This window comes from Lycorma delicatula, chromosome 9 (genome assembly GCF_047948215.1).
Source record: "Lycorma delicatula isolate Av1 chromosome 9, ASM4794821v1, whole genome shotgun sequence".
Lineage (NCBI taxonomy): Eukaryota > Metazoa > Arthropoda > Insecta > Hemiptera > Fulgoridae > Lycorma > Lycorma delicatula.
This window is the reverse complement of record NC_134463.1, coordinates 31,324,823-31,337,005: the sequence shown is the minus strand read 5'-3', so window position 1 is coordinate 31,337,005 and position 12,183 is coordinate 31,324,823. Positions and strand designations below refer to the sequence as shown.

The 12,183-nt window shown below is 31.1% G+C and overlaps 1 protein-coding gene across 1 annotated transcript in view; it reads left to right on the top strand.

Annotated features, from left to right (window-relative positions):
• Nucleotides 1–441: 441 nt before the first annotated feature.
• Nucleotides 442–12,183, top strand: part of LOC142329812 (structural maintenance of chromosomes protein 1A-like) — a 55,932-nt gene continuing 44,190 nt past the window's right edge. The window contains exons 1-3 of the mRNA XM_075374656.1: nucleotides 442–611; nucleotides 4,951–5,071; nucleotides 8,431–8,530. Of these exons, the coding sequence (XP_075230771.1) occupies nucleotides 500–611; nucleotides 4,951–5,071; nucleotides 8,431–8,530 (333 nt within the window). The 5' untranslated portion in view covers nucleotides 442–499. The remainder of the gene's footprint in view (nucleotides 612–4,950; nucleotides 5,072–8,430; nucleotides 8,531–12,183) is intronic.

The window sequence follows — 12,183 nt, the reverse complement described above, 5'->3', positions numbered from 1 at the left end:
CGTACCTCGTTCTTTTTTTAAATTATGTTAAAAAAGAGATTTCATCTGGATTTATGTAACTGCTAGCTTAGAATATATATTTATTTCTCCGGACCGATATATTGTTGGCATAAAAATTAAATTTGTAACTTTTTAAATTAAATTTTTTCTTAGCGTAATGTGCAATGCACGTTTTATAATGTACATAACAGAATTGTTTAATCCAACATTGGGAAAAAATGTTGAATAATGATATGGTGCATCAAAAAATTAATGTTAGATCATTTTAAAATCTGCAAAACACCATTTCTAATTATTATAAATAATTTAGTGTTCTATTTTCATTTATTTATATTTAAAAAAATAATTTCAGAGTAATACACTCACTCATTGTGGGGTGATATTTTATTTGTGTTGACAAGCCTGCTTGTAACTTAGGTCAGGTTGCCTGAATTTTTCCGCCATTAGTGTGATTGTTTTGAAGAAATAGAAGGGTACGTGTACTCGTTAACTTGACAAAATGCCACCAGTGCTTCATAGTATAGAAATGGATAACTTCAAATCCTATAAGGGGAAGTTCACGATAGGACCTTTAAAAACTTTTACTTCAGTTATCGGACCAAATGGTTCAGGTAAATATTGTGATATTTACAACACTTTGTAATGTTAATTTTTTGTTTTTCACCATTTTTTTTTTGTAATATCTTTCTTAAGTGATATTTTAAAAGAATTTTAATCTGATGCCCCGATTGCTTACTGGTGCACATTATGACCAAACTGTTCTGTTATTCGTTATTTACTGTATTTGGTTTGATAGTAACTTCATTAGCAAATTGATTTTTCGTTAAAAAATTATATCTTTTGTCACCACAATAGCTGGGCATAAAAGTTATCAAAGAATTGATAAAGTTAACAATTCGTTGATAACTGTATGCGAGTGATTTTTGGAGCCTGTGATTGGTACTGCTATAAGCAATTAACTTTCTCAATAACAGGTATAGAAATCATTGTGCATATTTGTTTATTTTATGTTAGTGAGGAAGGTTTTACTTGTAAATTAATGTTAAAAGTTCTTTAAATGTTATAAGACATGAAATCTTAAAATTGTTGAAATTCACATCCTTAGTTTATAATACAGTTTTATGTGAATAAAAGTATTCCTACTTATAATTTTTTTTGTGTACCTCTATTACTGTTATATGAAATAAACAATTGCTCTTGTATTGGACATTTTTAATGTATTTTTTGCACAGATTTTTGGTTTAAATCACAATGGAGGATTATGTGTATTGGGAGTAAATATTGATAGGAGTATTTTGTTGTTTTTTTTCTATTTGGTTTTAATTGACTCTATTATTTTTATGTTGGTAGCATTTGGAAGCACGGTTAGTTTTTTACATTTAAATTTATACTTTAGTTTCTTTTTTGTTATTTGAGTTTCTGTTTTCACAATTTTTAAGGTGTTAGAATTTTAATTCATCACAATTTTTTTTTGCCTGTAATTTAATCATTCTTGTAATAACATACTTTTGCATTGCTTATATTTTCATTCAGGCTCCAATTCTGTAATTAACGGACAAAAGTTTTATGAATTTGCTTTAAAATTAATGCTCTTTTCATTCATACATTGAGTCATCAAATTCCATTACATCTCTTATCCACTTTACAAAACTATAGGAAAATCACACTTTTCATTCAAAATGCTATTTCTACACCTCAAAATATGTAAAATACTTTTTGTTATTTGTAAAATAAATAATTGAATACATTAAATTGCACAAAACAGCTAAGTAATTCATATTTTGCTTAATATATTAAAAGGGGTGCAAACAGCACGGTTTAAAACATCATTTTATTAGTTAAAATGTAGTAATAAGAAACATATTTAAACATTTTAACATGATAATAAAGTCTCTTTCAATGTTTCTCAACTTTTAGTTCACTACTCAAATTAAACTACATTGTCAATATCATACATAGAGCCGCCCTCTTCTTTATTTTCAGAATCTTCTTGTGGAATTTGTTCATTAGTGCAGTTGAAGCAGGTGCTTACCTTCATTTTCCTTAGGAGTGTAGCTATTTCAACTTTTTTAATTGCAGCACTATTTGCAATCATTGTTTGTACTGGTTTGGCTTGAAAAACTTTTTGGCAAATCCACAATTGATCATGTTGGCTGCTTTCCCTTAAATAAGAGCAGAAGCTGTTGGAATATTCCCTCGTGTGATTATGAATCATTTAGTGGGAGCAAAATGAAAGTGCCAGTTACATGGGGATTTCATTACAGCTTGAGCTGGCATTTTCCGGTCAAAAACTTCAAAGTCAGTAGAAGTTTTCAAAACAGTTCCATGCTTTTCAAAAACATTATAATTTCTGTAAGATTGTCTGCCATGTTGTAACTCTTCCAGTGGTCAAGAGATATTTTGGAAAAATAGATGCTACTTTTTCTATTTGTTAAATAGGAAGGTGGATGTTATGGTCCTGAAATGCTTTTGATTTGTAATCTGGAGGTATTCAAGAATCATAAACAACCAAAACAATACATTCCAAAAAAAGTAGACAAGAGACATTTTGGAACTGGCAAATTCAAGTGGGCAAATACCTATTTACTTTTTTTATACAAAAATACTTCTTTTTTTTATTAAGGTTCAGTTTCATTCACTTTATGTTTATTTATTTTTTGCTACAGTTTTATCAAATCAGTAATGTTCTGCAATTTTTACTTTTCTTCTGATAATTAATTTTCACAAAAAATAGCCAAATTGTTCACTTACCAGGAATTGTCTTTAAAGGATCAGCAAAAAATTGTTTCCTATACATAGATTTCAATTAAAAACGTGCTGTCAAAAGAGATAAAAGATTGAAATAAGATTGTAAAATACTGTATTTTATAACAATATTTAATAATATTTACCCTAAATATTATATAAAGTATTTCTAGTGAGAACAAATTTTTGTATTCTAAAATTCCTTTTCAATTTGTTTGATGGAAAAATAACTAAGTGTTCTGATTATTTTCTGCACAAAAAATATTCTTTATTACTTATATAAATATTCATATTTAGATATTAAATTATGTGCCATTGAAAACTATTGATTAGTAATTAATTACATATGATTTATTCAGGTGGATGCTGTATTGTTATTTTGTTATTATTAGATATTTTCTGTTTCTTTTTCAGTTAAAAAATTTTCAGAAATTTAATTAGATGTTTTATTATACCACGGTAGCAGGTTTGTTGAACAACGATACTTCTATTTACGATGTATGATAATAAGCAACAGTAATTATATACAATTAGGGACTCACCTTGGATTTTGGTGAAATATGGAATATACTTTATTTAGGACCTAAGATACTCTCCATAAAATAAATTATTCATCAGAAATTCCTTTCAGTCAAATTAAGACCATGGTAATTTACTTAGTAACGTCACCATTCAGCGCTGTACAAGTGTATTATACATTATTTTCAGATTTTCAATTTAATATGTAAGGTTAATTAAACAAGGTTAGTGAACGAAGTGAGCGTTAGGTTGTTTGGTTGGGTTATGTTGATATCGTACGAAGTTCAGTACTCAGATTGTTAGTGTAATCTAACCTTAATCTTGCATTAAATTCAACTAAACTCTATTAAATTCACTTAATTTATGTACTCAATAAATATTGTGTATTGCACATTTACCAAAACCCATGCCTTAAGCTTAACCTAACTTAATTTTGTCATAAGTAAATCTAATCTTATTCTTAACCTAATTTCACCGAAACCAAATTATTTAGTTTGAAAATGTATATTATATTTGTAAGCTAGAGTGCTAAATAATTAAATTTTGTGCGAGTACTGTAACTTACAAGGGACATAACTTGAGTAAAAGGCATTTCCTACGAATGGTTTAAATTTTAACAAATAACTTTGGCACTTACTAATTTGGTACATTGCAGATTTCATCAAAATTGCAGGCATTTCCCTAATTGTATATAATTGATATTGCTTGTCCATTATTCATCGTAATAGAAGTATATTTGTTTAAAACCATGTTGCTGGTACTGTGTTTTAATAAAACATCTAATTAATTTCAGCATATTTTATTAACAGAAAAAGAAACATAAAAAACATCAAATAATGCTCATCATACATATATGCATAATTTGCGTAATAATTATGCACCATTAAAGACTATTGATTAGTAAATTGAATCCCCTTAATTTATTCAGGTGGATACTGTATTGTTATATTGTCATGTTGTCATTATTAAATGTTTTCTAAGTTTATCTGTTAATAAAATATACTGAAATTAATTAGGTGTTTTATTACTACTCCTATAAATTGTAATACTTTTTTAATATCTAGCAAATAAACATTTTTAGAGAGGTACAACGAATAATGAACTCAAATTAATTAAAATTTAAGACATTTGCAGGGATTTGCTGTCAGTAGACATAAATTGCTTTAGAGAGCAGGCTGTTGTTTAGACTACATCCACATAAAATGTTTGGGTTGAATGTGTTAATACTTGGGTATCAGATGTGGACTGTTGGGAAAATGAAAAGAAATAAGCTTGAGACAATGGAAATGAGGATCTTACATTTACAGTATTATATAACTAATTTTATATTCTGATATGTATTAATTCTATAATATTGTATATTACTTTATAAAAAAGATAAGCATTATTGTATTGTATTGTTATTACATGAAGTTAGCCAAGTAGGAATCAACCCAGTTTTAGTCTTGCATTGCTCTCAAAAAAAAATGTGATTGAAGATTAGGATTAAAAATTAATTTTGAGGGATTGGATGTAGAAGTGATTTGTATTGGTGATTTTGTGCTTGAACAGATATTTTTATGCCTTTTATATTATATAGGTGCTTGATGTTAATGGAGGACACTCAGTGTGTTCTAACTGTATGTTGCAATAGGTATGAATAAATAAGTTATGAGTAAATGTAGTAATCATTTCTTTCTTTTAAAGGTAAATCAAATTTTATGGACGCAATCAGTTTTGTGATGGGTGAAAAGACAACTTCATTAAGAGTCAAACGATTAAGTGATCTTATACATGGTGCTTCTATTGGACAGCCTGCTGCTAGGAGGTAAGAAACTGTAGTATTAATTTCTCAGTATTGGATGTACATTCTACGTATGGTACCACTCTTTATGTTAAGAGATCTAGTTTGTTTTACCTGATAAGCCCTTACCACTAGCTGGGCTTTTTTTATAGACATAAGATAGGAAATACAGAGCATGGTTAGGTTGGTTGACAGAGCCTTGCACAGATTCAGTGATTGGCCAAAATCCGTAGAACACTATAAGGAAAAGAGATAGTGAATCTTTAAGAAAGGTGATGGAAAATGAGAAAGGAAAATCTACCCTTAGAGTGATTGTGAATTGGTGTAATCAAATACCTGAAGGATTGCTTCATAATATTTAGGAAGGAGAACTTTTTATAAAGGAGATGTAAGACATTACGACGATATGATTTTGTGTTGACCAGCTCAAAGATGATGCAAAAATAATGTTTTTTAAGATATTAATCAAACATCCTAGAATGGTCATAAGTATTCCTAAGGAAACCTTCATCTGTCCTCAGAATTGTGTGATTGTGGTAAGTGAACTACACAAACTGTCTAGCCAGGTCTCTTCCTTCTAGAGGTTAGTTTGCTTGGCATTTCTCTTGCCACCACCCCATTTGGTTGCCTTAAAGCATGAGACTGAATGTCTGTGCTACAAACGGCTACTGAGCGTTTAAACAGTTTGGCGACCACTGTCCTAAATAGCTCATAGAGCTTATCTAACAGCGTGAGCAGACTAAGTGCGGTGTCCCAACCACTCCGTCATATATTTACTAAAATGGGTAGGGGCACCCTGTCAAATACTAAAAATATATATGTATATATATATAAATTAAAATTTACTTTGTCTAGACAGCAATTTGCCACGAATGCCAGCAAGTACCTGTCCACTGTATTAAAGTGCTTGGATCCTTAATTAGCTGGTGGTCAGCCATAAATCTCTATGTTAGCTTCCCACAGCAGTGCAGTTGGAGTCTTTTCCTTAAATAAACTACTGATGTCGGTTGAACATAGCAACTTCATCAAGGAACTTCCACACAGTCCGAAAATGCGGCTCTCATCTCATTGACTCGCCGCTTGTGACTGGCCAATTTTCCCCTTGACCTCCAGGGTGGCTCAGTCTCTGGCCCCCCAAGAGCAGGGCAGTCAAACATCAGGTGTTGACTGGACCTCCCAGGCGCACAGCTCGTCAGCTGCCAGGTGGAACTGAAACAGATATTGGTTCAAATTAACATGGTTGGTGAGGACCAGGGCACCCGTGTCCTTAAAAATGAACTTGAGTTATATTATCTTTCCAAATCCCATATAAACTTGTGCATGGACATCCCTTAGTCGTGGTGTTCCATTCTAGCTGTCGTGCTTCCATCGCGAGGCTCTTCAGGCAGGAGATGGGCAACTGAATGAAACTTAGATCTGGTGTATTGTGATAACCGTTCTGTTCCAGTACTGGCCTGGTCTGAAACCGCATCTCAAATATCTCGGCCTCCCGGTCTCTTTGTAAACTCAACATGGTTGCTCAAACTTTCACCACTAAATCGATTGGGAGAGGCTTTCCCAATACAGTGGTAGCCTCATAGAAGGTTGCTTTAAAAACACCAGTGCACACAATAAAGGCTCTGTGCTGGTCACTCCTTAAATTTTCAAAAAGTGCTCTGTTCACATGCAACTCATGCGCTCAAATGGGCACCACGTAAGCGGCCATGGTTTTGAAGACACCTTGGTACACTATGTACATTTGATGGCCAGACAACCCATAGTCCATCTGAGCAATCCTCCTAAGTTTGTGCATCACTGAGATATGGCGTCTGCCACTACTTGCCTAATGTGGTTGCTGAACAGCAACTTCTCATTAAACAAAACACCTAGGTACTTATGCTCTCACTCAGTTGATATCACAACCTTTATACTTAATGTGGTGGTTTCAGTTATACGATAATTTGTCTGCACCTTTGAGAAGCGTGAACTTCATCTTGGGCACAGAAATATTTAAATTTTGAATGTCTATCCAGCCTTTCATGGTTGACAAGGCTGCTTGCGCTCGATTTTCCAGCTGCAGTCATGAATTACTACGAACTAAAAGGAGACAGTCATCGCCGAAAGCCTGGACCGTGACCCCTTCTGGGAATGTCACTCCCAGAAACCCTTCAAATACCAGGTTCCACAGCAGGGGACCAAGAACGGAACTCTGCGGAATTCCCCTGGTGACAGATTTTTCCACAGCTAGGTGCGCATCTTTAAACAGAGTCGTACGATTAGACAAATAGTCATGTACTATGTCCTGCAGGACTACAGGAACATTGCAGCATTCTAACTCATAGAGGACGGAACTCCAACACTAGGAAGGAAATGCTGCCTCTATATCTATAAAAATCTCCAAAACATATTTACAGTTGGCGCTCCTCTAGAGGTTATATAGCTTATATGTTTTTTCTTTTGCTTTTGGTATGTACGTTTTTAATTTATTAGTAATAAAAAAGACTTATGCAATATTAAATGCACCATTTGTGCTGATGCTATATATCCAACATTATTTTCTGATTATTTATTACTGTTTAGTATTAGTATAATTATATTACCATTAGCATAAAATATAATTTTTTTTTTTTACTAAATAAGGCCTTAAAAATTGATTCATCTTTAGTTGTGATAAAAGTTTTTGTTAAAATGTCAGTCAGTGGAATGATATCATTATGTAATCACTTAGCTATGTTAAGACTGAGTTAGAGAATGAATCAATCAGAGTTGGTCTTGTTACAATAAAAGTGAATATTGTATATAGTTAAGTACATCTGATATTCATTATATTTTTTCTAACAAGTAAAGATGACAAAATTGTTTTAAAATGTTTTATGATTGTATTATTAGAAAATTATATATTATGCTACTGGTAGTGTAATATTGCTGGTTGATACTGGCCCAAAGGACTATGAAAGACATTTTTTTTTATTACTAAAAAAAAAATAATTTTCTACACAAAGACAAAAATGTTATTTACATACCATATTGCATCATATTTATAATAAAATATTGTTAACTGTTCTATAGAAAGTAATAAGATTAAGTATCTCTTTGGGACTGTTGTGCTCAGCTTCTCTCTTTTATTGATTATGTTCATACGATATTGAATTTGATGTTATTTCAGTTCAACATTTTTATTGCCAAGTATATTGCTTTGATAGTGTATGTGAAGTTTCAGTAAACATTTTATTGCCAATTTTATTTTTGATAAAATCCATATATTTAAATTAAATTGTTAATATTCCTTTTGTATACTGGTAATGATGAACATATTTCTTTTATATAACTGTAAACTAGTATTTTAATTTGCTTATTTATTAGTAAAATTTTTAATTTTTAACATTATAAAATAATTTTTTTAGTGCTGCTGTGACTGCTGTTTTTTTAATGAAGGACGGAAATGAGAAACGTTTTACTAGAACTGTACAAGGCACATCATCTGACTACAAAATCAACAGAGAGGTAAGTGTATTAGTGTAACCTAATATGGTCGTAGGTGCTGAAAAATTTGTTCAATGGTTGATGGTTGTTGATTGTTAAACTTGGTTTGTGACAGTGACATCTGTAATCTTTAGTAAACTGACATAGGGCTTTTTGTTTATTTATCTTACCTTATATTTTATTTATGTTTTCAGTTTACTTCTTTTTAGGTCTATTAGCTTGTAGGTTTAATACAAAATGTAAGTCAGCTTTAGCTTAATCTGCAATTTGTCTAATAGAACAGCATCAATGTATAGTTTTTGTGAAAAACTCCAGAAATGTTACAAAGAAATGAGTGTTACGTTATATATTGTGAAGAATATAGCAAAGAAGATATAGCCACTTACTTTATGTGTAGGTCCTCTTGCTTTTACTTACAAGCATGGTTCATGATATATATTTTAATGGCGAGGATTTAATGAAGTATTAATTAGTTTCTTCTTTATTTTTAATCATGATGAGTTTCATGAAATTAAATAATATTGAAATCTGTGTTCTGGTGTTAGTTACTAAGTTTCATATATTTAAGGACCCTAAGAAATAGACATAAATTTTAATTTAAATTCCATCACCTTTGTAAAATGTGTGAGTTGTCTAACGTATTCCACTGCTAAATTCTTTTTCTCTACTTACCTGCTGTGCTGATTTTTTAAAAAATTGTTTTGAATTTTATTAGTATATAACAGTCTTATAAGCATAGCTAGTTTTTTAACTCTATGAGTTTTGTAACCCTGAAAATATGTAATGACACCACGTCTAAGCAAGCAGCATATAAATGACACCTACAGTTATGCAACACTTCTGTTACATTGCTTTTTGGCATATATTTTTCCATTTGTTCTTGGATGCTATTCAGTGGATTTTAAAATCTATGGTTTAATATTCTGTCAGAGCAGTGTTAGGCTGTCTTCTTAGGTTATAATTTTTTTGAGATTATAATATAATTTCCCAAAACGTTACTTCGTATTTACATTTGAGATTTTTTTCTTTTCTGAGTAATAGTTTTCTGATTCACAATAAAAATTACAAAAATGTTAGAAGATAAATGGTAATTATTTTTAACTTTACAACATATATAGGGCTACCATTAGTTATGGGAAGATAACTTTTATTAGAACTTGTAAATATGATTATAAAGTTACAGTACATGAAAGGTTTTGACAAAAATTATAGTAACTAATAAAGTTTGTCACAAGTACCCTGCATTTTATTGTAAAAATGGTATTAATTTAATATATTCTAAAGATTGTTTTTCGGGTTGTCAAAAAAATATAACTGTATTAAAACATTTTTAAAATACTTTTTTATTTTAAAATATTTAAATTCTAAGAAATGATCATACATATGTATTTAATTATGTAACATTTTAACTAATAATTGTTAAAAGTATAGTTGAAAGAAGTAGTTGTTAATCTAATATACTTGCCTGTTCTTCACCAAATTCAATTTTGCCTAGTTTTCTTTCGCACAAGCTGCTGATGGTTCCAGAAGTGGAAGACTGTAATTCCAATATGAAACAAATAAAAAAAATTAAGTTAAAAGTTTCAATATTAATATTACAAAATTATAAACATTTTTTAAGCATGCTAGTTATACTGCATTTCATTTTTTAATTGAATTTAACATAATCTTTTACTTTTAAACATTCTCAAATACGAAGAAAATCTACTAAACCAAGTAGAATATCATTGTACATATTTCAATATCTAATGAGAATTTAAATAAAATAAACATTAAAAAAATGAAGGCATACTGAATTATACTTTTGAGAGCTATGAATTGGGGCCTAAAAAAAAAATCACGTCAAAAACAAATTTCATTAAATGATAACAAAACTATAATTGTGTAATTTTATAAGTAAATTATGCTTTTTTATACTTTTCTATGATAGATTTCAAATACTAAAAAGTAATTTTATTTAGTTTTGTCTATATTTGAAGAAATTTTAAAAAAGTAAAAATATTTTCTAAATATTTTTTTTATTACTAATAATTTAATATTACAAATTTGTAAAGATCCACACTCATCAAGGTCTCAAGAATGCCTCTTAACAAACAAGAGAAAGCTATTTTGAAGATCTGTACTGAAAAGAATGTTCTTTCCTATGGCTTGATGGAAATACAGAAAGTCCCTCAACGTGAGGAATCCTGCATAACCTGGTGAAAATTTTATTCAGGCTCTCTCTTCAAACAATATACAAAAAGAGAATGAATGCCAGATCTTGCAAAAAATGACCAAATTGTTAGAAGCTTGTTAGCATGGCTACTAGATTACAGATTTGAGTATTGGAAAAAAAGTAACTTCTGCTAGAAAGTCCGAAATCCACCACAGTCAGTTCATCACCATAGAAAATTCTGTTGCACCAACTCAGCTAAGTACCAAAATCTCTATGAAAGGATCTACTAAAAAGTTGTCGCCTGGTATGATATTTCTGGTCTCCCAGGCTTTCATGTCCCCACCACCAACCATCTTGAGGACACTTCGAGGATATGGAGGTTGAAGAAGTGAAGCACTTCTTAAAAATCATTAATAGTAAAGCTGGATTGTATTTGACATATAATCTATACACAGAGTTTTGCATATTAAAGAAAAATAATATTTTTATGGGTACCAGTATTATTCACTGAAATGTTTGCAGTCTCTGTTATCGCCGTGAGTATATTAAAATCCTGCTAAAGGAAGAAAACCCTTTAATAATTTGTCTGCAGCCCCAGATAATGTGTCCTTTTGTGGATACGTATGTGAAAGATGCGACTATCAAACTGAGAAGAGAGGGCATGAAAGTATGCTATTTTCCTGAAGGAAATCATAATAGCCTCCTGTTTTCCGCTAGTAACAAATATCCCTGCAGTCGTGATGAAGGTATTGGCGGCATTCAAAATGAATATCTGCAATTTATACGTTCCTTCAAATTCCGAAATCATTGAAAATGATCTGTCCAATTTGGTTTTCCCAGATTCCTCTACCCTGCGTAATAGTTTGTGATATCAGCACTATCATTATTCATGGAGTTTAACATCATATTTATCCTGAGGCAATATAGTTGATCGACTGAGGCAGAACATAGGTCCCTGCATGTTGAATGATGGATAGTACATATATTTATCATCTTCATCATGTAAATTTTCATGCATCAATTTATACTTGTGTTCAACAACCTTACTCCCACTTCTTTCCTGGTGCATTTCCAAAAACCTCTTCAGAAGCAATCAGAGATCATACTAGATTATCGTCTGTTGATCATGTAGTCTTGGAAGCTGTTGCTCAAAATGCCTTTTTTACTTTGCCAACACCTGGTTGCAGTATTTTTTGATTTGCAAAAGGCGTACAATACAGCAGGGTAAAGAGGAGTACTAAATATTAAATATACTTCATGAATGGGGAATAGAAGTGAATCTCCTTGCTTTCATCAGGAGTTTCCTCAGTAAAAGGAGGTCCTATTGAATTGTTTGTTCAGATTCCATGAGTGCTTTACAGGCAATTAGTGATATGTGCTTCAGACATCCTATTGTCTGAAAGATTCAGTGTGTTATTTCACAAATGACTGAATGTGATACAACTGTGAGCTTCTGCTGAATCCCCAGCCATATTGGAATTTAAGTTCATGATGAGTGACAAAGTGAATGGATTACTAC